This window comes from Lontra canadensis, unplaced genomic scaffold (assembly GCF_010015895.1).
Source record: "Lontra canadensis isolate GAN:19392208 unplaced genomic scaffold, GSC_riverotter_1.0 scaffold8, whole genome shotgun sequence".
Lineage (NCBI taxonomy): Eukaryota > Metazoa > Chordata > Mammalia > Carnivora > Mustelidae > Lontra > Lontra canadensis.
In genome coordinates this window covers 13,004,920-13,031,430 of record NW_022631002.1, presented here as the reverse complement: position 1 = coordinate 13,031,430, position 26,511 = coordinate 13,004,920, and the positions used below count along the sequence as shown (strand labels likewise).

The 26,511-nt window shown below is 39.0% G+C and overlaps 1 protein-coding gene across 1 annotated transcript in view; it reads left to right on the top strand.

Annotated features, from left to right (window-relative positions):
* Window positions 1–26,511, top strand: part of HYDIN (HYDIN axonemal central pair apparatus protein) — a 335,705-nt gene that overhangs the window by 156,886 nt on the left and 152,308 nt on the right. Inside the window, exons 19-21 of the mRNA XM_032853995.1 lie at window positions 15,839–16,077; window positions 19,120–19,393; window positions 21,200–21,343. Of these exons, the coding sequence (XP_032709886.1) occupies window positions 15,839–16,077; window positions 19,120–19,393; window positions 21,200–21,343 (657 nt within the window). The remainder of the gene's footprint in view (window positions 1–15,838; window positions 16,078–19,119; window positions 19,394–21,199; window positions 21,344–26,511) is intronic.

Here is a 26,511-nt window from a genome sequence, read left to right as displayed (position 1 = left end):
GCCACACATCTCTTAATTAGTTCTAATTGTTGGTAAACGCTCAAGTGCAGACTTCTGTTCCAGTCCTTATACCTTCCTTTTCATTCTTACCTCATCACATTGGGTAGGATCTTCAATGTAATATTGAATAGTAAAGTAAGGTAGAGTGAACATCTCTGTTTTATCCCTGACTTTAATGAATAAGCTCCAAATGTTTTACTCTAAGCATAATATCTCCTACAGATTTGTGGTAAATACTTATGTCACGTTCAGGAAGTTTTTCATCCATTCCTATTCTGATATCATGAACATGTACTAAAACTTAGTGCATTTCCTGTATCTATTAAAATGATATGATTTTTCTCCTTTAATATGTTAATACAGTAGATTAAGTTAATAGATTTTCCAGTTGTGAATCATATTTACATTCTCTAGGATGACTCCAACCAGTTGTATTATTTGAGTACACTATTGATATGATTGCTGTCATATTATTTAGATTTTTGCATCTGTTTATAATTTTTTTTACATTGCATTTTTCTGGTTTTGGTATCAAGACTCTCATATTCTTATGAGTTAGCTTTTCCTCTTAAATTTTTGAAAAAATCTTTATATAATCTACATAAAGTAGGATCCATTCCTTGATGATAAACACATTTAGTCATAGGAAGTTCATGTGTTTATTGAGGGTGGAGAGGTGTATAAAACATGATGAAATTTTAACTAAAATTCATTTTGTATAATGATTATTTAAATTTTTCTAGAAAATTTTCATTTAATCTAAATGCAAATGTATTGGCATAAAATTATTCCAAATATGATTTTGATGATTTTAAAATGTTCATACACTAATTTCTGCTCATAAAATTTACCACTTTTTCCTATATTATTTATAATTATTTCATTCTTTTTCAGGAAACTTAATTGGAATGTTTAACAATACTTTAAATCATTTTAATCATGCCTTTAAAGCTTATAAATATTCTCTTTATGCAAAATTTTGGCTCCATAATCATCATTTTTATTTGTAATACCTTTTTATTATTATTTTATTATAAAATGTAAATTTTACTGTGATTTTCTTTTTAATATGTGAGTTATATATGGGGGTATATATTTTTAATTCTTTACATTTCCCTTTTTTATAGAATTTTAATAGATAACTTTTAACTGTAATGAAGTTGGAACACATTGATTGCATGATACATAGTCTTCAAATTTGTATTTTGGGAGACATAGTTATGGTTGGTTTTTATAAATATTTCACATTACCTTTCACATTACCTTTTAAAAGAATATAGACTCTCAAGTGATTGGGTGTGAAAGACTGTGTGTTTATATTTGATCAAACTTACTGATTATATTGTTTAAACCTTTTACAGCCTTATTAATTATTTGTATGATATAATAGTTTCTGATAGAATTTTATCAAACTCTTCCACTTTTTCACTTCTCCTTGTAATTATGTCAATTTTTTTCTCCATATATTTCAAAACTATGTTAATAGGTGCACATAAATTCATGACTTTTACTTCTCCTTGGTATGTTACTCCTTTTTTCATAGGATACTGTGTATTTTAATTCCTAAATATGCTTTCTAACTTAAATTCTGTTTTGCCTGATAGTAATATTGCTACTTTAGCTTTCTTTCAGTTAGCATTTTTCTGGTATATCTTTCCAGTCCTTTGTTTTCAGATTTGTGTGTGTCTGTGTTTTTTTTTTTGTGTGTGTGTCAACTTAAAATCTCTTTTAAATAGCATATGACCCAATTTTTAAAAATCTAATGATAGACTCTGTCTTTTAATTGACCAGAATATTCGTTTCCTATTGCTGCTGTGACAAACTTATTATCTTACAGTTCCAAAGGACATTAGTCTAAAATGCATCTATAAGTCTGTATATATTTTTTTTAACTCTAGAAAAAAAAAATCTAATTCCTTGCCTTTTACAGCTTCTGGAGGCCACCAACATCCTTTGGCTTGTGGCCCCTTCCTTCATCTTCAAAGCCAGCAACAGACCATCTTCCCTCCTCTCTGACTTCTGCTTCCATCCTTATATCTCTTTGACACTCTTGTCTTTTTTCTTATAAAGACCTTTGTTACCACATTGGGACTATCCCAATAACCCAGGATAATTTGTTCATTTCAAAATCCTTAATCACATCTGGAAGCCCCTTTGACATGTGAGGGCAGCATATTCACAGATACCAGGGATTAGAACATGGACATTTTTAAAGGCCCATTATTCAACCTTCCATACCAAGACCTTTTAAAATTTATTATAATTATTGATGTATATGAACTCACTTCTACCCTGTCATTTCCCATATACTATTCTGGCTTTTGTCCTTCTTTATTTATTTCTTTTTCTCCTTTATATTGTATTGATGAATTTTCTCCAAGCCCTCCTCCAAGAGGGCCCTACCTCTCATACATTTCCTATAGTCATTTGAAAGCTAAAGATCTTTTTTTATTTAATTAGCTCTTTTTATATTGTTAAGAAATATCATATCTTTTTCTAACAATAATGAATGAATGTTGGTCCTCCTCAAGAATAAGACAAGGACTCCATCACCCATTTATTATATCTTGACCTTTCCCCTCTTCCATAATTTTTTTATTATTGTATAGAATTTTGGATCTTCTCTTCTTTACCACAAAGTTGTTGATTTTTTCAGTAATTAATTACTCAATAGTTAACAAAATTGTTTGCTGATTTTTCTTTCTTTTGTATTTCTCTGCTTCCTTCTTGGTTTGTATTTCTTTGTGCTAAATTATATATCTCTAAGTTCTGTGCTATATAGAGGTCTCATAGTTTATGTATATTTGACTATATCTTGATTTCACCTTCACTCTTGCATGTTAGTTTAGCTAAGTATGAAATTCTATTTGACAGTATTTTTTCCTTTGAAGATTGATCTCTGGCATCAGTCATTGCTGATAAAATTCCATTGTTAGATTATTACTCCTTTATAGATCGTTTCTTTTTCTCACAAGGTCCTTTTAAGATTGTGTTTTTATTCTTGGTTTTTGTAGATTTCTCATTAAAGGTGTTGAAAGATTTGACCTTTCTAAATACTGGAAAGTTTTTGCTATTATCTCCTCAAATGTTTCTTCCTTGCTCATCCTTCTATCTCTCTCCTGCTTTGAGCAAAATACACACACACACATACACACACACACATTCTAGTACATTACTACATGTCTATTTTTATTTCTCATCCATGTCTTTCATCTCTTCATCTCTCTGTGCTGCCTCCTCAGTAGTATGCTCTAGTTTACAGATTCTGCCTTTTATTTCAGCAAATTTAAAGTTTATCTCATCTATTTAATTTTTTAGTCTAATTTCAGTGGCTATATTTTTCAATTCCAAGATTTATAATTGATTACTCATAAGCACTATTCTTGATTCATATCTGGTTTTGTTTCATAATTTTTGTTTCATATATATTATCTTACCCATCTCTTTGAGGACCTCAGAAACACTTTCTAATCAATTTCACTTAGTTCTATAGATTCATTGAGAATTAATTCATTAGCTGATTGTTTGTAACTGTCCTTCTTAGCATTTGGAATTTTAAATGATTGATTAATCTAGCATGAGGTATATTTTTTCTCATTCTCAGTAGTCTTGCTTCCTTGTCTAACATTTTCTTCATTTGCCTTAACCCTGAACAACTGTCACAAGCCCAGAATCAAGTGTTGAGCCTTTTTTCCCCCATGGGGATACTGGAAAAATCAGATTCAGTCATTACACTTGACAATGGCTTGATGTAGGACCTGTCTACATGACAGTCTGTACTTCACCACCACCACTAGCACAACTGTGTGTATTGCCTTGGGAAAATCACAGCTTTGCTCGGCCTTCTTTCAAATTCAGGGAAGCTCTCTTGGCTGGGAACTCTAGCTCTTATCCCTTACTTCCTGCAAAATCTTTTTGGCTTTCTTTTTGTCCCTCAAGTTTCCTTTTTGATTTTAGGACCTATAGCCCAGGAGATCTGTGGCTTCAGGACCCTCTTATTGCTTCTGTTCTACACAATGTTAATCTTGTTTTGGAGTATAACTATGCCTGGTTCTTCCTTGTTTCAAAATTGTATCTCTTTTTTCTATGTGTTAGAGTGAAGGTTGTGTTTCAAATATCGATTTATAGTCAGTTCTCTATACTAATTTTTATAGTGAGTACTTACAAAAGGGTGGTGAATTTTGTCTTCATTTGGCATAAGGGAGCAGAATTTTCTTATATATTTGCTTTAGTTATGAGAAATCTATAAAAATAAGTTCACAAGAATAGGTAAATAAGAGGATAACATTCTAGTTTATCATGATGGGCATCTTTTCTCTAACACATGAATGTCATAGCCATTCCAAAATGGATTGTGCTTTTCCTGAGAGTCATTCCAAGGGACTTATTCAGTGACTAGAGAATACAAAGGACAATAATGAATATCAAGAAACTTACAGAAGCAAAGGATTGTGCTTGACAGAGAGCTGTGATCCTCTTACCCTCTCACTTGAGACTTCTTTTACTTTGGCAAAACTAAATGTGAAACCCAGAAGACAGATTCCAGCAGGTCATACTGATTATAAACCACACTGTAAAAAGGAAAGCTATCGATTGAATACTAGGTAACATGATGGGTCAGCACCTTCCCTGTATTTAGAACGAAAGCTCTACTGATTGAATATGATTAGTTTGAATGTAAGCTAAAGCCAAAATGAAAGGCAGAGGTTTTGTTGATTTGTCAAATGAACAGGGTATTTCTGGATACAGGGTATCTAGAAAATAAAAGAAAAATATATGAGTTTCTTGCATGATTTACAAGACTTTCCATCTTCACTCTGCCTCTTCCAGCTCTTAATTAACTTTAGCAAGTTGTTTTTTCTAATTATTTATTATTCAGTTTTACAGTTAATGCTGGTCACCACAGAGGGAGATTAAGGAAAACTTCCTTTATATTGATCAGATGTATTTTTCTTTCCAAATTCTACCTTCCCTCCTCCATAAAAATTTATAATTTCTCCTCCATTACCAGCAGCATCATGTACTCAATCATTGTGGACAAAATGTTTGTGTCCCTCCAGAATTCATATGTTGAAATCATAACCCCCAATATGATGGTATAAGTAGGTTAGGGGTTGGGGAGGTAATTAGGTCATGAAGGTAGATGAGATTGGCACCCTCAAAAAAGAGACCCCAGAGAACTTCACCCTTTCCATCATATGAGGATACAATGAAAATAATGGCTGTCTATAACCTGCAGGAGGGCTCTCACCAGGACCTGACCATTTTGATGCTCTGATCTCAGACTTCTACCCTTCAAAACTATGAGAAATAAGTTTCTCTTGTTTATAAACCACCCAGTCTATGTTAGAGCAGCCTTAATTGACTAAGATACCAGCTCATGTCACTTTTAAGGGATGGCTCTCATTGTCATTATCAACAAAAGAATTTATTCTGGGGCACCTGCGTGGCTCAGTGGCTTAAGCCTCTGCCTTCGGCTCAGGTCATGATCTCAGGGTCCTGGGATCGAGTCCCAAATCAGGCTCTCTGCTTGGCAGGGAGCCTGCTTCCTCCTCTCTCTCTCTCTGCCTGCCTCTCTGCCTACTTGTGATCTCTCTCTGTCAAATAAATAAAATCTTAAAAAAAAAAAAAGAACTTAATCTGACTGTGCACGGAGAGCAGACAGTCATATTCAATAATAAGGTAATATAAAATGAAATAAACACTTTTATATAATGAAAAAAAAAACAAGAAGAGATGTGATAAGTAGTATGGTGTAAAGGTTTATTAATAGTATAAGATCACCAACACACATATGTCAAGATTATATAATGTTTTTCAGGAAGAAAATCATACTCTTTCTAAGGCCCATTTCCTCTTCCCTGTCATAAGCAAAAAAGACAGAAACTGGAGGGGCATAAATGACATGGGAGAGCTCTTCATAGGATGGCACTTGTGTCTTTTTTAGAGACATCTGTGATGAAATTGTTGTACGCAGCATTAAGTTTCATACTTTGGAAGAAAAAAAATCCCCCTATGGAATGTTAGTACATTAAATTGGGATGTGTCTGAGAGGGAAGGGCAACATTCTCAGAGGGCGGCATGGTCATGTGTCACACACCGTTGTCTAACGTATGGTAGTCACTCAACAAAGAGTTGTTTAATATATAAGTGTTGAAGTAGTATTCCATACTATCAAGAGTAAGGATGTTGTAGTCAGGCAGATCTGGAATGGAGTTCTAATTCTACATGTTCAAACTCTGGGAAAGTTATTTAACCTTCTGAGACTGACTCCTTTCCTTTAAATGGAGCTGATAATGGCATCTAGAAGATTAAACATGATAATATATCTAGAAAGTGCTTCATGAAAAATAAGCATTTAGCATTCAATAAATGCTAGCTTTGATTATTAATGTTGACAGCCAAAAAGATCTAGGTGAAATGACTTGTGGAAAGACTTAAATCTTTATGACACTATACCTTAAGATCCTTTATATTATTTTCCTAGATAAGAAAGAGAAATAAATAAGGCACACTCAGAGAGGCCCTAAGATTTCAAACGAACTGATCCATATAGTACAGAGCTCTGTGAAATGGGAGCTCTAAAGCTACCTTTTTCCTCACTTTTCACTTGTTTCTCTAAATTTCTGACAGTGAAGCCTTCTTATAAAGTAGAAAATATTTGTATTAATGAGTGCATATATGTTCTTCCACATCAAAGAAAAGAGGTTTATTAGAAAATAGGTTAGTATTTAGAAATTTCAAGTTCAATAGCTTTCTGATTCTCTATCTCCTTGGAGCTTATTTATTCATTTATTTGTGCAGATGCTCCCTGAAATTTGTCTACATGCTTGGGAGCTGTCCTCTTTCCTTTTAGTTAACTATCTTCATGGTTTGTGTTTGATCTGACAACGTTCACTGAGTTTCAAGAAGGCAGTGACTTTCAGAAAGGACATTACAGTCCTTGTTTAAAGGTACATCCTAGTAACCTGAAAAGATTGTGGTACATATTACTTACAAGCGATGTAAATTACATATACCTGCCTCCCTCATGCATCCAAAGTCAGCTGGCCTTAAAATTCCTGCAGACTTTTTCCCCCACAAATGGGGAAATCAAAAGGTAGGGCAATTATTTGACCACTAAGAACTTTCAGCAGACCAGTGACCAACCACTTCTTATTCAATCTACTATGCCAAACTACTTCCCTTTAAGAACAAGGAGAAAATCTGGGCAAAATTATGAAAAACTGTGAGTTTAAACGTACCAAAGCCAGTGACAAACAAAAAGAAAAAGGAAACCAAGAAATATATGCTCAGCATTTGTGACTGTTTTTCCTATGGAATCCCTGCAGAGCTTGAAAAACTAAAAAGAGCATTCAGAAAACTCACAGGTCTGTGAAGATAAAAATTGAAATCTGGACTTGCTAGAGAGATAAACATTGGAGAAGATTGGACTTGGTTAAACTTTCAGACTTTTGGTTAGTACTCTGACAAAGCTACACCCTGGGAACAAAAGTAAACTAACATAGACCCTCATTTCAAATTATTTTAATCTCTGCCTGGATAAAGAACATCTAGAATTGTTAGTTCTCCCCACATCTTTCCCAGAAGCAAATCTATATTACTCTCACCAAAGGAAGAAAACATTATTCTAAGCTTTAAATATTTCATGTATCTACAGTTTTGATATACAAAGTCTAACAGTTAATTTAAAAGTAACCAGGCATACAAGGAGATAAGACTACTGAACAGAAAACTACGATATGCTTAATGTGCTCAAGGAACTAAAAGGCAAGATTTAAAATTTTGGTACAACTACAGAAAGTATAGAAGAGAACAAATGGAACTGATGACCTGAAAAATACAATTGGAATTAGGGACTCGGTGGATGGGCTTAACTGCTTATTAGATACAGATGAAGAGAGAATTGTGGAAGTGGGAGATATGTCAGAAGAAACCACCCAAAATGAAAAGGGAAAGGAATAAAAGGATGAAAAATGTAGAAGAGTTGGTTACACAAACAAATGCACACAGAGGGTATGGTTATTGGAGTACCAGATGGAGTGAAGAGAATGGAGAAGAAGAGATCATGGCTGAGACATCAAGCCAGATTCAAAAAAGATTATAAACATAAAGCAAGATAAATATAAAGAAAACCACATCTAGGCACATTATAGTAAAACTGCTTAAGATCAGAGAATAGGTATTTAAGGCATCCAGAGACACAAAGACCATTTATTTGAAAAGGAATAATAGTAAACTGGCTGCTGACTCTCAGGCACTGCTGAGGGCAGGCTACCATTGTGAAAATAAGAGGACTACTAGCAAGTCTTCATTCTGAAAGGCCCCCCTTCTCCCTTAATCCCCAGCACATGAGCAGCAGATTGGAATATTCTCTGGGCAGTTTCACTAACTTCAAGGAAAGGCAGAAATAAACTGATAGTTGGGCATTTAAAATATCTGGTGGCCCTTGCTTGAGCACATACAGTTTTAGTGCTTCACAAGGACTGAAGGAAGCTGCGTCAAGAAAGCCTGTAATGCAGCAGCAGGGAACCAGAAAACATGAAGTTGAGAACCTGGAGGAAACAAAGACAATACAGTGAGAAGAAAGCTTAAAATGATCATTCGTAATCTCAGGAAAATAAAAGATGATTTTGCATCCATGAACAAGAACAGGGTGATATATTTTTTAAAGGAGCAATAAAATCATCATAGAAGTTAAAAATACAATCATATAAGGTAAAATTTTGATAAAAGAATTGAAAAATTGAGAAGCTATTAGAGAGTAGAACAACAGGAGGAAAATCTAGAAACTAGGAGAAAAGATTAGAAAATTAAATGATTTTTTTCAGCATTTTAAAGATACAAATAAGTAGTTCCAGAAAGAATAAATTTAAAAATGGAGGTGAGGAGATTATGTAAGGAATTTCTCCAGAACTAACAGAGAAGAACTTATGGAAACTTATGGAAAAGACTCATCAAAAATGCTGCATAATTGATGAAAATAACTTATGGAAATCAAATATGCTGCGTAATTGATGAAAATAAGCCCATTAGAGAACACACCTTTAAATTCCAAATGGAAAAGTATTAGTGCTCAAAAAAAAAAAAAAAAAACAGGAACCAGAGTGACCTCTAACTTCTAGACAGCAAACATGGGGTGGAAAAAAGACTTTTTGAAGGAAAATAAATTTTAGTCTTGAGTTCATCATCCAACCACAAGATTAATCAAGTGTGGGGGTAGAATAAAGATATTTCAGGCATGCAAGATCAAAACATTTACCCTCCATGGATCATTCCTTGGGAAGGTACTGAAGAACCTTCTCCACCAAAGTGAGGAAAACACGAGATCTGGGATACAGGGGCTCAGATACAGGAAAGAAGCTCAAGGAATACACAGGGCATGCTATGTGGCTTTGGTAGGAGGCCAGCCGTGTTGCAGGCCCAGAGAGCAGCCACTCCAGGCAGGGGTTGCAGAACAGCTCACTCCAGGAGAGATTTATCTCCAAGAAAATGCAGCTGATACAAAATCGGATGTTTCTGAAAGTACTGAGAGGACATTTACCCCTTTGAGAGTTTGGGGATACATCCATGATAGATACATTAAACAACAAGCAAAGACAAGACACTAACTCCTGGGAAAATAAAAGTTGTACACAAATGGAAATGTAATCACAGTATGCTTTTCATAGCTCAGCTGTGAATAGTATTTGCATGCTCATAATAGTATAGATTCTCACCAGAAAGTAAATTTTACCTATATTTGGGTGGATGGGGGGGAAGAAAGTGATGGGGAGAGGAAAAGATGAGAGCTGTCATTGTCTTCTGTAGAGAGAAGTAAATTGGTAATGCTCAAATTATAAAGTTAAGAAGTAGCAGTAGATGCCTTAGAGGAAGGCAAATGCCAAAAGAAAATGCAAAAAGAATGGATAGCTGTAGCCTCTGTTAATGGACAAAGATGGGAATAGTGGGGAAGTGTGGGAGAGTAGGTTCAAGGGATTACTGTTTTTCATGTTTTTTTTTTCTTAGAACCATTTGACTTTGCAAATTACTTGTGTACATTTCATAAAAATTTGAAAATTTAAATCTTGCTGCAGGAAAGTATTATGCTATTACCATTTGTGTAAGAAAACGTAGTATATATGTAAATGGATTTTTTTTTTTTTAAGTCATAAAGACTCTCTGGAAAGATATGCAGAAAACCACCAACAGTGGCTGCCTCTCGGGATGGCAGCTAGTGTCATCAACAGACAGAAGAGAGAGAGAGATTCTTGACCCTTATACTCATTTGAGTTTTACACTGTGTACCTGTATTATTTACTTACAAAGAAAAGCTTCTAAGAAATAAATTGGGAATTAAATGGAAGCAAGAGAGCAAACCAAGTTAAAATTACATGGGCTCTAAAGAGAGTGCCCATATCCTTTTAGGACAGGTTCTTTCTTCAATAAATACAAATGCATGTCTTCTTACCAGGCAATTGACATTATCCTTGTAGAACAAATGAAGGAAGAAAAAAACAACTCATGATGCCACCAAGCATATAATCACTCTTAAATTTTCAGTGTATATCTTCTGAAACATCACTGTGTGTGTGTATGTTTGTGTATTTCTAACCCCTCCCATGGGATAATAGTACTTCATTACCGGCTATTTTCACTCAACAATGAAGTATAGTCACGTTCGATATGAATCATTAAGAAATATTCCTGTTCAGATCATTTCAGTGACTGATTTTATTTCATCCCTTGGCTCCACCACAGTTGATTCATTAATCCCCTACTGATAAATTGTTTCCAGTTTTTCACCACCATAAACAATGCTCGTGTCCTAATTGCCGATCGCATTCCTCACTGTTTCCTTAAACTGGGCTTCTAGAAATGGTCGTTTGGCATGAACATAACTAAAAGACTTGACATATCTTATGAAATTATCTCCTAGAAAATATATCAATTTACATCCTTCCCCCAACAGTGCTGAAGAATGTCACCATCTCCCAGACACTTGCCAGCATTTGGTTTATTTTTGCCAAATCTGGCAGATGAAAAAAAAAAAAAAGTCATATTGTAAGTGTTTCTTTGGCTTACCAGTAAGGCTGAATATTTTCATATATTTATTGACAAAAAAATTTTTTTTGAACACCTTCCCCATGCCTGGTACTGTGCTAACTGAAGTGAGAGGCATCAAAATGCACAGGATGGTCTCTTTCTTCGAAGGGTTTACAATCTCAGAAGAGGAAATGAATACACAACCAATACAGTGTTACAGTGCACTGTGTTATGATATGTAACCAGAGGGGAGGAAGGGATTAATTCTTCTATAAAACTTAAAGTGTTCATACATAAAACATTTGAGTGGAGACTGGAAGGAGGAGGAGGAGGAAGACAGAGAAATGGGGTGTGCGATCCCAGAGAGTAGCGTGGTTAAATGCAGCAATGATGTATGGTATCCTTGGGAAGGATGGGTGAGCTGGTAGGGCGGAAGCCATGGGTGCATGTTGAAAATTGACAGTGCCTAGGAAGGAAGCCTGGAAAAGTGCACTGGGGGTTTCTTATGAAGAATTGGGAATAGATTCTCCAGACCAAAGGCTTCTGTCTGGTATTCCAGTCTTGTTTACAGGCTGCCATGTTGCAAACGGAGTAAGAGGCAAATATCCACCATGAACCCTAGAAATTATATGTAAAGTGTGTGTGTGTTTACATTTTCTGTAGTGGGTTTCCATCGCATTCTCAAAGGGGATAAAGGATTCGACACCATTGGTCCAGACCTTGGAGAGCCTTCCAGTATCTTCAGCAGGAGAGGAGCAGGGTCAGGCCTGGGAGAAGGAACCCTGTCACTAATGAAAACTGGGGAGGACACAAGCAGGAAGGGGAACGGGACGTGAAGTTTTGATAGATAATGTTAATAATACCCACCATTTATTGAGCTTTTACTCTGTGGTAGACAAAATGCTGGATGCTTGGCACCTATCTTATTTCATCTTCAAGCAGCACATTTAACAATGAGGAAACTGAAATGGATTTTTTAATTAATCCTGGATCACATGGCTACAAATGGCAGAGTCCATAGTTGACCACCAAGTCATGTGACTTCAGAGCCCACTCCTGTAAACATTACCCTTTCCTGCCTCTCTTGTAAAGCCCCAGCACCATTTCTTGAACACTTCACCTCCTAATTCTCAGTTAATTATTTTAAGCAGCAAAGTGACTCACTTCAGGGAAGAGAATCAAATGAGTCAAGATAGCATTTAGCAGATGAAAAAGAGAAAGGCCTCTGTGACTGTTCATTGTCCTTATTCCACAAAGAATTGATCGTCTGCTGAGATAATAGCATTAATCCAAAGAAATCCCTAGCTCTGCACATTGATTCCTGTTGTTATTTGTGCCTTCTCATTCCATGGAAGGAAATTCTTGCAGATTTTAACTGGCAAACAAGTCATTCTGGAAAAAGCCCGCAGCATTTTCTTCAAGCTCCACGGTCATTCGCACCATGGAAGAGGAGGTCTGCCTAAGTACATTCCCACTCATTTATTGTTGAGATGATGTGCAAACAATAGCATTCACTTCCACCTTTCATGGCAAGTATTAAATACACCATGAGGAAACTTGTAAAAGCTCTGACCGGATTACCTTGGGAGATGAGCGCTGCCTAAGAAGTGCACTGATGCACAAATGCACTATTATCAGGTAAAAAGCAAACATTATCTTCAGACATGTGAAACTTCAGGGTGTCACACTCATCACCAGCAGGCACGGGATTCTGAACTGCGGAAGATCACCATCTTTCCATCTTTCACCGTCCCGTGGGCATGCAGGTACTGACCTTCTGTACGTGTTGTTCACGGGCTGCTCTAAGGACTCGGCCTTTTTACCCCCAATTCTCAGAAAAAAACAGAACCAGAGACAGCTATTGATGAAGTTTAGATGGAAGACTTAGGAAAACTCATTTTTATCATTTTTGGAACAAATATGTGAAACCCTAAGGGCTCAGCTGATCCACTAAGGATAATCTCCCCACCTTTTTTGTTTTGTTCTGCTTTGTTTCAGAGGTAATTTAGTGATTCATCAGCTGCATGTAACACCCAGTGTTAATCACATCCAGTGCCCTCCTTAATGCCCCTCACCCAGTCACGTCATCCACCCACCCACCCTCCAGCAACCCTTAGTTTGTTTCCTATAGTTAAGAGCCTCTTATGGTTTGTCTCCCTCTCTGTTTTCATCTTATTTTTCCTTCCCTTCCCCTATGTTCATCTGCTTTATTTCTTAAATTCCACATATGAATGAAATCATGTATTTGTCCTACTCTGATTGACTTATTTCACTTAGCATAATACCCTCTAGTTCCATCCACATCATTGCAAATGCCAAGATTTCATTCTTTTTGATGCTTGAGTAGTATTCCGTGTGTGTGTGTGTGTGTGTGTGTGTGTACACTACATCTTTATCCATTCATCTGTTGATGGACATCTGGGCTCTTTCCACAGTTTGGCTATTGTAGACATTGCTGCTATAAACATTGGGTGCACGTGCCCTTTCAAATCACTGTTTGTATCCTTTGGATAAACACCTAATAGTGCAATTGCTGGGTTGTAGCATAGTTCTATTTTTAACTTTTTGAGGAATCTCCATACTGTCTTCCAGAGTGAGCCCAATCCCTTTGAAGGGCTCATCTGATCCACTAAGGATAATCTCTCCATCTTAAAATCAGTGGACATGGGACCTTAACTCCATCTCCAAAATCCCTTCATAGCACCTAGATTCATGTTCGATTAAATAACTGGGAAAAGATACCTGTACACCAGGACACAGACACGTTGGGGGCCAACTTACAACTCTGCCTTCCACAGACACTCACATGCTGTTTCTCTTCTGGCAAGGGTAATGTCTGTCATATGCTTCCTTAGCATCCCTCTTTGTTTCCTCAGTTTTGTAATCTATTTAGCAAATACCAGCGAGCCTATAATCATGTGTCATGTGGAGCATTTCATATTTTGGTGAAATGATGACAATGGCGTCATTTGTGAGGACTTACTCTGTCAGACGCTGCTCCAAGTTTCACATGCCAGACCTCGCTGAAGCATCACCACGGTTAGTACAGAGGGTGCAGCTGGTGTTACAAGCTCCAGATGAGAACACTGAGCCTGGGCATGGCTAAGTAACATGCCCAAGATCCAGTGGTTGGAAAGCGGTGGCACTGGGACTCGAACCCACATCCCTTTCCTTCAGAGCACTTCTACCTAACCCATTTCCTTCATCTTACTCTATTGGGGTTTTGAAAGGTTGTGCAGTGTCCCCCATAGCTATGATGATCATCATTCATCCATTCCTTCTCCCATCAGAACTGCCATCTACTAACAGAAAATATCACACATGCCAAGTCCTTCCTAGTAGCAAAGGACATTCCTAAAGTCAAAGAGCAAAGAGACACAAAGGTGTTAGAGCAGTTCAAAGCTTGACTTTGGAGAAGAATAGTCCAGTACCTTAGCAGCTGGCATTTTAATGTGCCTTGTTCATGAGTTCTATGATATACTTTGCTGCCTGGTTTTATGACAAACATTGATTAATAAGCTTCGTCAAAAAGAAAACTCACCAATTCATCCCTGGAGAACAACTTCATATCTTCTTTCCAGAGTAGCCAACCTGTGTCAGCAGGAATCAGGATAGAAATGGTACCCATCCATTGAAAACTAATGTCCCCTGACTCGAAATAGCACTTATGCTGGTGACACCCTATCTTCATTGTGAACAGAGGATTGACCTGTGCTACTGGCTAGAGGAGGAAAATAAATGGCCGTAACAGGAGAGATGACACTGACAAACCTTCTTCTGAAAGGCATTTGCTTTTTGATAAGAGAAGGAAAAAATGGCATTGATTTATGTTTTATTTGTAAGCTGAGTCTCATAAATGAGTAAAACTATGTAGAGTGCTCCAAGACCACTAATTTGGGAATAAGGGCCAACAGCTGAGATGATCTGGTCTAGAACTTTCTTATTTTCTCTTGTAGCTGCCCCTCCATTTTTCCTAACGGCAGACAGGCATGAACCCCAGGCCTGCAATCCCCATAGGAGTTGAAATACCAAGTTATGCATCCATTTCTGTGTTCTGATGGAGTAAATTCCTCACCTTCCAAAATCTGAGATCCAAGGGAAAAAAGTGAACAGGGCAAAGGGGATCAGGAGTACTGGGGGGAAGGTTTGCAATTTAAAATGTGATGGGCAGAGTAGATTTCGTTGAGAGGTGTCATTTGGCCAAAGACCTTAGGGAGGAAAGAGTGAGCTATGAGCGTCTAAGTGGTTAATGGAAATAGATTGGTGGACATCACTTTCAACTCTATTAATGAGTCCTGTCATGTATTTCAAAATGAGTTTGAAATATTAGCAAACGAAATTCCATTGATTATTATGAAATAATATATATCAAAACTTCCTGTATTGTGTTCATTAATGAAAGTTGTTCATCCTCACTATAACATCATAGAAACTTTGCCCTTGAAAAACATTTGTTTTAAAAATTACAGATTCCAGGAAAGATGCTGTACCTTCTGTTGGTATCTCAGAATTTGGAGATTAGAGCAGATCATTAGTATAAGCTTGTTAGAGAACTGGACTGTCATCCTGAGAAAGAGATATAAAGAATCTTCACAGAGCATTCAAAAGTGGAATTGTAGGTTTGCTCTTCAGAATCAGATTGCTTTTTGAAAAAAAGAAAAGCCAACAAACACCCAGCTGCTTTGATTAAAAAAAAATAATGTTTGTCTCTGATGTGCAGTGCCAGCCATTTGAAGTCTAGAGAGCTTTGACATGAGCAGAATGAGAATCCAAGAATATCTTCACTGTTAACTTTTGTAGTCTTGTGTTGCAGGCACACAAAAAGTCCCTGTGGACAGTTGAACCCAGTGAGGGCATGGTTCCCCCAGAAACCGATCTTCAGCTGACACTGACGGCCAACGTGAACGACATCCTGACATTCAAAGACACGGTCGTCTTGGACATAGAAAATAGCAACACTTACCGGATTCCTGTCCAGGCTTCTGGAGTTGGTTCCACCATTGTCTCAGATAAGCCCTTTGCTCCAGAACTCAATTTGGGAGCACATTTTAGGTAGGGAGACTTCCTGGATTGATTCTTACAGATACTAGAGATGTTGCATTAGCTGAGCATCTCCTCTACCTTGAAAAACTTTTATTTCTTTTTAAAGATTTTATTTATTTATTTGACAGTGAGAGATCACAAGTAGATAGAGAGGCAGGCAGAGAAGGAGAAAGGGAGAAGCAGGCTCCACGCTGAACAGAGAGCCTGATGCAGGACTTGATCCCAGGACCCTGAGATTATGACCTCAGCCAAAGGCAGAGGCTTAAACCACAGAGCCGCCCAGGTACCCTGAAAAACTATTTTAAGTAAATAGAAATAGCGTCTTTAGCCTCCCCTCCCTTTTCCTGTCTTTAATCTCCCTCCAAATGGGTACATCATCTGCCAGAAGACATTTCCTAGGCACAGCGTAGTGTTATCCAAGCTGTATCCCTCCACACTAGAGAAGAGAATTCTGGAAGTTCCTTTTTCTCTCAAACATATAGTGGCTTCTTTGTGACAAATTTAGAATCTCAGCCATGATGTCTCCTCTTCAGTTCCAATGCACTGCTAATTCCTCTCCATGAATGTAGAAAATACAGACGCAACTTGGTGGTGACCTGAGTAGAGTATAACTTGGAAGATTAAAAATGTATATTATCAGTTATTGCAAGACTGGTAATTTTTCTGGTATTTAACAGGGGAGGATATATATGGGGATTTATTCATGGCTCCCCAGAGAAGTCACGTGGCTGCTGCTAGTGGGCTCTTGGGGGCCAGCTGAATCTGGCCTGTCTGTGGCAATACTGTGAACAGATCTCAGAGGGGTGCTCCTGGCTGGTGTAACAGGCCTTGAAACCAAGATGGACACGCTATACTTATAGAGGATGTGCCTGACAAAAATAAGTTAGGGACCCTCCCCAAAAGCCCATCCACACCCCTTTTCCTCTGTTCCATCTACAACACAGGACACTTGATTGAAACTACATTAACCAATAGGCATTAAGTAACAGGCGAGTCAGATCGTTGAGTTGCACATGTTTTCAGAGAAGCATCCAATTACAGTTTTTGTGTCAACTAGGTATAAAAATACTCCTCTCCACCCATCTAGTGGCCATAAGCTAGGGCATTTTGTCATTGCATACCATGCTTCTATTTCCAAATTTCTTGTTAAGTGCACTCAAATATAATTGTAGAAAACAATACACTGCATGCCAGACTTAATTACATGTTCTCCTTAGTCTCCAAATAGTGTCAGATAGCCCCGAGGATTTTCTGACACTTGCCTAGAAATGGAGGGTTAGCTAATAGTTGTCTATGAATGCAGAAGCAAACAGCAGCTTTTAGCTGCCAATTTCTCCTCTGGACAGACCCTGCTGTTACTCTTTTCACCATAAAATCATGATGCCAGCAACCTCCAGGAGAAGCATCAAAAGCAGGGGTGGGCAAACAGCAGCCCACTGCCTGCTCCTGTAAATGCAGTCTTACTGGCACACAGCCGTGCCCATTCCTACACAGACATTTTCTGGGGCTCCTTTCACACTACAATGGAGAGTTGAGTTGTCGTGACAGACCACATGGCCCACAAAGTCTGAAGTATTTATTATTCATCTCTTTACAGAAACAGTTGGCCAACTTTTTTGAACGTAATTGTCTGAAGAAAAACCCATATGGCGCCTCTTCTGGTTGCGTATATTGGGGCAACGCCCTTAAATTTTCAGAGCTTCTATTTCTTTACCTATAAGATGGGAGAAGATATACTTATTATTACTGGGTTGCTGTGAGGATGAAAGATACACCTACCATGTACAAGTGACAGAGACACTGCCTACTTTATAAATAGTTTGTATTATTTATTTCCCTAAAGCCTGGACTTAACCATGAAGTCAAGCTGCTGTAGTAAACATGCTCTGTGGACACATATTTAGATAGAAATGGTTACACCTGACAGCTGGCAAATACTCATTATTTATCTGATGCTTCAACTTACTTATTAGATATGATGCTATTTGTAATGAGAAAGAGGAGATGAAGTCTCAAAGCCTGATAAAATTTTAAAAATAAAAAAGTCCTCCATTCTAAGATGAGTTTTCTCCCTGGGGGAAAAAAAATTAAGTAAGTTTATAAATCCATTATTTTATTTTATTTTTATGTTTCTAGGATTTTATATATTTATTTGAGAAAAAGATACAGAGATAGCTACAGAGAACATAAGCAGGGAGGAGAGGGAAAAGCAGGTTCCCCACTGAGCAGGGAGCCTGATGTGGGACTTGATCCCAGGACCCTGGGATCATGACCTGAGCTGAAGGCAGATGCTGAGATGAAGGCAGATTAATCAACTGAGCTACCCAAGTGCCCCTAAATCAGTTTTTTAAAAAATACTAAACAAAATTATATTTGAGCCAAGGTCTTAGAAATCCCAGTGTCTCACAAAGAGCCAATCAAGAGGTTCTTTATAAATATTTATAGTATAGATGAATGAACGAAGAAATGAATTCATGAATGAAATAGCAGCATTTTTAAAGGACTAGTCTGGGAAAAATGACTAATCCAGCTGAGGTTGTGGTCCATCATACAGTCCCCTTGAGCTCTGGCTGGGCTTGCTGGGTATGTGTGGTTTCTCTTCCAAGTGCCCTTCAAGTTGAGCACATCACAAGGTATTTTGCTCAGTCAGTGGAAATTTACTCAACAGGGGTTGAAATGTATTTCTCCTCCAGGAGGTATTTGCCTTCCTTTCACTCCTCGGAATCATTTCTCATAAATTAGAGTGGTTTTCGCACATCCTCTGTCTGTGTTCTGTGCCCCTTCCCTGGTGATGGCAGCTCAGGGACCAGACCCAGGTGCCGGACTCAAGGCTGTGGACTCCATTATGTTTTAATGGACATAAACGTGTCCCATTACTGTGGTGCCTCCTCATAGCCTCATCATGTAGCCTTCCTAAATTAAAAAAAAAAAATAATGTCCATTTCTTTACTCCTTTTCAAAATACTTTCAGAGGAGTAAATCCCAAGTGTGGAAAACTGAACAGAACACCCCAAAGCTGAGTGCTCTCAACCCCTGCCTCCTCTTTTCCAGCCTGGACACCTACTATTACCGCTTCAAGTTGACCAACAAAGGACGTCGGGTCCAACAGTTGTTCTGGATGAATGAAGATTTTCGTCCACAGGGCAAGCTGAGCAAGAAGGGCCTGGCTAAGAAGGGTCTTGCTAAGAGCCAGCCCCAGCCTCAGGGCTCCCAGGAGTCCAGGGCGCCCCTGGGCCCCGTGTTTCAGCTCCATCCCGTCAGAATGGAGCTGTACCCTGACCAGACGATCGACGTGATACTCGAAGGCTATTCTGCTACTCCCAGGGTAAGAGGATAGCACATTTAGAAGCTATTTTTCCCCTAAATAAATCTTTGCTCTATTTCTTAGGAGAGTCCCTTGACATTTATCTGAAGAAAGGATGTGGTTGCTCATTTCCCACAGCACGGAGTTACCATGGCAGCACCCATTGCTCTCAGGGTTCAGCTCTGCTCAGTTTTCTTTTTGTTTCTATAGCTACCATGAGCCCAACCTTACACTGCCATTTCAAGTAGGTTCTCCTCCCCAGGGTCAGCAGGGACCAGCCAGCAAGTCTCTGGCAGAGGGATAGCCAGCGTTCAGCCAAAACTAAGCCTCCTCTCAACACTTAGCAATATTAATTTCACATTTCTTCAAAAAGGATGTTTTTAGAGACACTCTCAGGCAACTCTCCTATCTAGGGATTGGGACATCCTTGGTCCCTTCCCTCTCAACCTGACACAACAGTTTCCTATTTATAACCGTCATTGTTTTGCTTGTCAATTAAAAAGCTGAGTTATCGTCAGCTTTGATGTCCTGCTCATATTTATATCATCACTATTCTGCTTTAAACATTTAAGCAGTTCCAAATCATTGTCTGTTTATTCGTATTCCCTCATGGAAATTGGAAACCATCAAAAAAATAAATGTCCTAAATCACACCTGAGCCTCTTCTACCTCACAAACGCAGGCTCTGTGGATGTGAGATGATCATGCTTGAGCTCCTGCTGGTGTCACTAAAGTAGGAGGTGATACTGAACTTTTTCCTCACGCAGTAGGAAAGGGGAGAAATTGGTCTCCCAGCAGACAAGATGGGAAAGCCCGTCCTTTGCCTTAGCTCCTCTTGGGTCACAGACTTTATTTCCTTTACATTCTTTCTTCACAGAGCATTTTCAGGCAAAACACATCCTCAGTGCAAAAATGAAAAGATTATTTCCCATCGTGGAGTAAATAATGTGCTCTTTCTTTCTGATATTCAGGGATTCAGCCAACTTTTACCAAGTATGTACCCCACGACAAACACTGTGCTAGGCACTGAGGCTGCATGATGGCTAGAACACAGCCCCTCATCTCAAGACACTGGAAGTCTGTTGCGGGAGCACATCTACAGTGTTGTTCTCGAGAGCTGATCATATTTTTAAAGGCATTAAATCTGAGCAGCTGGGATTCTAAATTCAGTTTAAGATTTACTAAAAGCTTCCCAGAATGTTCTTCCCTGTTGTAGTACATAATTGCAGTACATAATTGAGAAGAGACTTAAATTCATTAACATCCAAAACCTGAATATTCTTCAGTATAAACTATTTGAGATATCACTTCACTCTAAACTCTTTGTGCTTTATAAAAATCTGGCCCTCTTGGGTCCAAAGAAATATTGGTTTCTATAGCATGATTTTTAAATACTCAAGAATGAAAGGCAACATTTTTCTAGCCATAGCTCCTGACTAGCTTGATAAGAAATCTTGTATCTACCACTGAACTTTAAGCCCAGGATGGATTTTACCTGCCTCATCTGCCACTGTTCTGTATGTCCAGTCCCTAACCATCCTGATACATGATACATGATACATCCTGATACATGTTAAACTGAATGTAAATCGATTGTGTCCTCAGGAGCAGTCAGAAACCAACACGGGATCCACCCAGGACATAGTCAGCCAGTCAGACTTTAATAATAGTGTGACAGAGAACAATCCCTGAAATGCACCGCTCAGAAGAATGTGCTTTTTCCCTGGGGTTTCCAGGCAGGTAGTTGAGAATTAGCTTGCTGATTGTTGAGAAATAAGTTTTCGGAGCAATGGATATTCCAGAAGTGCTGGTGTATCTCCTCTACAGAAAGTCAAAGAAAAGCTGGTGTGCCATGCCATGATCGGGGCACAAAAGGGGAAGAGCTTGGTGATGACTGTGAATATCCTCTGTGAGTTTATAGCGCCGCTTATCCAGCTGTCCACGAAACAGCTCATATACCGACTGGAGAAGGTCAGTGCGGCTTGCTGTCCGGGGTGGGTCGGGGAAGGGTCAGCATGTTCACATTTTCATTTTGGAAGCTAAATTAATGGGAAGACTGTTGACACCCACCCCCAGCCAGTGTTTTTTAAGCTTCAGAGGCCAATACACATTGAATTAAAACTTCTGAATCTAAACCTACATTCCTCTGAAATGTAAATTGCGATGGAAATTCTACTTCCATCATTCCTGATTTAGAAGACCAAAGTAAGTGAAGGGGTATTCCAGCACACTGAAAATGCATTCTAGTTGATCTTTTTACTCTAACTAGATTAAATAAACATCACAGTATAGAAAGGGTTGGAGTAGAATTATTGATAATTATAATCAGTAGGAATGGGTGCCACTAGCAACCTCTTTGACCTCAGCCGTAGTAACTTCTTACTAGACACGTCGCCAGAGGCGAGGGAAACAAAAGGAAACATAAACTGTTGGGACTTCATCAAGATATAAAGCTTCTGCACAGCAAAGGAAGCAATCACAAAACTAAAAGGCAGCCTGTATTTGCAAATGACATATCTGATAAAGGGTTAGTATCCAAAATCTGTAAGGAACTTATCAAACTCAACACCCAAAGAACATAATCCAGTTAAGACATGGGCAGAAGACATGAATAGACACTTCTGCAAAAAAACACATCCAGATGGCTAACAGACAAAACAAAATATGCCCAACATCACTCAGCATCGGGGAAATACCAATCAAAACCATAATGAAATGCCACCTCACACCAGTCAGAACAGCTCAAACTAAGGCAAGAAACAACAGGTGTTGGTGAGGGTGAGGAGAAAGGGGAACCCTCTTACACTGTTGGTGGGAATGCAAGCTGGTGCAGCCACTCTGGAAAACAGAATGGAGATTCCTCAAAAATAACACTAGACCTACCCTATGATCTAGCAGTTGCACTACTGGTTATTTACCCAAAGGATACAAAAATGCAGATTTGAAAAGGTACACACACCCCAGTGTTTATAGCAGCATAATCAACAGTAGCTGAACTATGGAGAGAGCCCAGATGTCCATCAAATGATGAATGGTTAAAGACGTGATAGATATAGTGGAATATTACTCAGCCATCAAAAAGAATGAAATCTTGCCATTCATGAAGACACAGATGGAGCTAGAGTGTATTATGCTAAGTGAAATAAGTCAGTCAAAGGAAGACAGGTACCATGTGATTTCATATGTGGAATCTAAGAAAACAGATGAACATATCAGAGGGGGAAAAGAAGAAGAGAGGGAAACAAACCGGAACAGACTGTTAATGACAGGGAACAAACTAAGGGTTGCTGGAGGGAGGTGGGTAGGGGATGGGCTGGATGGGTGATGGGCATTAAGGAGGGCACTTCTGAGGAACACTGGGTGTTGTACGTAAGTGATCGATCACTGAATTCTACTCCAGAAATCAGTATTGCACTGTATGTTAAATAACTAGAATTTAAATAAAAATTTGAGAAAAAAAAGAAAAGAATAGCCACCACTTAACTGAATGGTATCCACTGGTGTCAAGCTGTGCTTCTCACATGCACTTTCCCAGCTGTTTCCTCACGACAATCTGTGCTGTAGCTTCTGTTGTCATTCCCATCGCACGTGTGAGGAAATGGAGATGGAAGTTAAGCTGTTATGCAGATCACTTAACGCCGCCTGAGAATTATCAACTTAAACAGATTCACACTCTAATTTATGTGGCTATAAATGCCCATGACTTTATGTGGCCATTAGGGACATGCAAAGAATGGCGAAGGCAGAAGATGGGAGAAGCTAGGAATGGTTGCTGCTCGGTGCAGTGGGTCAGGATGGTGAGGAGGTAGGTGACACATCACAGCAGGATGTCGCCTATTCTTAGGCAGACTTCCATCCTAGAATTCCGTAATATCCAAACCAGAGACGTAGAGAATATCTCTTCCAAGCTGTGGACTGTATCGGTGCTAGAAATCTGGTGAACCAGCCTGACATAGTCAAAGGTAAGAGACTGGTTGAGGTTACAGACTAAACAAATTATTAAAATTATTTGTTTAAGATTCAATTTTAAACAGTGCCATGGAAAAGAGTTAAAAGGCTCTGTGAGAACATGTCTTGGAGACATGGCTTTATTTGTACATGTGGTCATAGAGGGCTTCCTTTAGCAAGGGCCTCACGCTGAGACTTGAAGGAGACATAGAAGTTAGTCTGGTGACGAGGACAGGGCAGAGAATCACAAGCAGAGGGAACAGCACATGCAAAGGGCCTGAGTTAGGAAAGAGGTTGGGAGTATACAGAACTGAAAGGTCACCTTAGAGAATGTGCCCAGGAGGTCCATCTAGAGAAAATGGGCAGAGGCCAGATGAGTTTGGCATGACTGGGAGGCATGTTCTCAACTTCGGGTTTTGTTCTGGGTGGCCATTGGAGGGCTATAGGCAGGGAGAGGAGTGACGTGGTCAGATTTATTCACTGGAACAGTCATACTGGCTGCCTAGTGGAATATTTATCAAGGCCTACCACACACCAGGCACTGTGTTGAGACTAGGGATAGAACAGTGGGAATAGTCCCTCCCAGATGAACCTCACAGCCAACCGGGGACACTAAGTATTAATTAAGCTGTTGTTCCATAGTGTGGAACATATGTAATCAAAGTTAGGTCCTGACGTGGTGTCCCACAGATGAACTAAGTTTGGCAGTGCCTAACTGATTTTGGGGCAATCCACCAGGAATCCTTTTGTTACCTGGAGACTCGCAGGAGAATGTTCAAGACCGTTGTTTCTGGTAGTGGATTCCATTATATTTTGTTCATATTAAACATCTCTTGAGCATCCACCATAGATAAAGTGCTCTGCTAGGAGATGAATAAGGGAACTTATAATCAAGGAGGGGAGGGCAGGTGTACAAGTTCACCTCAAGCCAACAGATAATTTGGGGGCACTTACATCTTATGGCAGCAAAGACCCAGCAAAACCCTGGCTTAATAGGCTAGTGGGGAAAGTAGACTTTGAAGAAGTAGAATAGGAGTTTCAGCTACAGGATGGTCAACTGTGACAAGCTCTATGAGATATGTAAAAATTAATACTACACGAGTTCCTGTTTAGTTATTATGTTTTCATTGCTCTATCTTGAAATTTTCCCTTTAAAGTAATCAGGAGAGATATTTATTGGCAACAGCTGCACCAAATTCAGTGGTATTGCATTTACTCTAAATTTGGTTATTCAGAGAAAATTCAGTGAATATTTATTGAATATTTTATGCAAGACATTACAGTGTATGTTAAATATGCAGCCTGGTTTCTTATTAGTTTTTTTGTGTGTGTGAGCCTATAAACACTCATAAAAATGTGTGCATAGTGTTCCTTTCCTTCTTTTTATATCCTTAAGCCTTGGGGTTTTTTTTTTTAATTCTTGTTTAAATCTCTGTTATCACTAGAATAAAAGAGCAAATATTTTGAATATGGTAGCGACTTATTGCATTAAGAAACAAATTATCATAACTCTGTGTTCATTTGTTTTTGCCCTTCTCTTCTTCCCCCCAAATATCATAATTGTGAACTTTGTTCAACTACTGTGTTTTTCATTATTTCCCACTCACATGTAAGCCATATCAGGGACAATGAAGAAATGCAGCTGTATTACCCAGCATGCACAAGAGGCCTGTTGGTGTTGGCGTTCCGAGTTAATTATGTAACACCCAATTATCTGTTCTGCCTCTTTGGGGGCTCAAGGCAGTGGGCCTGATTTAGGACGTTAGACTCTGACAATACCAGCCCTGCCTATGGGAAGAGTTCTAACCATTTCCTCAGATGTGATCTACTTTATAACTGTGGTACCATTCATAACCACACAGATGAAGCCACAGCTCTGTGGAATTGAAAAGGTCAACTGAAAGTAGCAGCCAGTTTGCTTCATGAAGACCAGCAGCAAATCCTGTCTCCTGATATGTGGGGAGACAAACAACCCAGAGAGAAGGGGTCATTTTAAAATAGAATGGCTCTGTGTGCATTGACTCCTTCTCATCGCTAACCTCTAAATGGCCTATTGCCAAAACCAACCAAGTATGGCTTCTTCGCGTCATGGCTTCCTGAGGTGACAGAGTTGTCTGAAGGAAGGTCACTGGGTGGTTAGCCTTTGTATGGCCCCAAGGTGCTGCTTCATCCCTTCCCCAAACTGTATTATATCATCTGCAAATACAAGGTGAAGTCAGTACCTGTATTAGGGGGAGGGAAACAATGGCTGGCATCTCATGCCAAGTGCCAGACTGAACCCCTGAAAGAACTCTGGGTGTGCACAGGGGACCAGTGGAGTACAACTAAGGCAGAGGAGGCTTAAGCCAGCTGTCAAGCACTGAATGTTTGTGTCCCCCCGAGCCCCCGACCCCAGATTCATAGACTGAACTCCTAATCCCCAGTGTGATGATGTGGAGGTGGAGGCCTTTGGGAGGTAATGAAGTCGTGAAGACAGAGCCCTCAGGAATGGGATGAGTGCCCTGAAATTCGAGATAAGAGAGATGATCTCCCTCTCAGCCATGTGAGAAGACAGCCATCTAAGCCAGACACCAGATCTGCTGGCACCTTGATCTTGGACTTTCTAGCCTCCAGAACTCTGAGACACAAATGTCTGTTGCTTAAAGCACCACGTCTATGACATTCATTATAGCAGCCCAAACTGACAGAGACATCACCGGCTCTGGTTCCCTGAGCCCCTCCGAGCTAGAACCAGGGCACAGGGACCACAGCAGAAGGAAGACTGTGTCAAACAAAGAAGCAGGGACAGAGTCTGACCAAAATATACAATCAGAAGGATTTAACTGAAATTGGAACAAGGAGAAAAAGCAAATCAAAGCAATGAGGCCTGGTGAAAACAGGCTAGAGTTGTGGGCACTATTGGTGGGAGGCTGTCTTCAGAACCCAGAGACTAAGCTTGTGGTTGCCTCCTGCTGATATTAAAGGATACCCTTTCCACAGCACACGAGAAATAACATGGGCTCCCACATCAGAATGAGAAAAATGTCCAGCTAAAGATCTATTTCTGATGCTTTCTCCAGTTGAAAAACTAAATTTGATGTGTCTAAGAAAGTGAAAAGAAGCTTCTAAATCAACTATCCCAGTCTTACCAGGAGAAATGTACAGGAAATGGTTGTGACCATTTGTCACTGTAACAATATATTGCAAACATA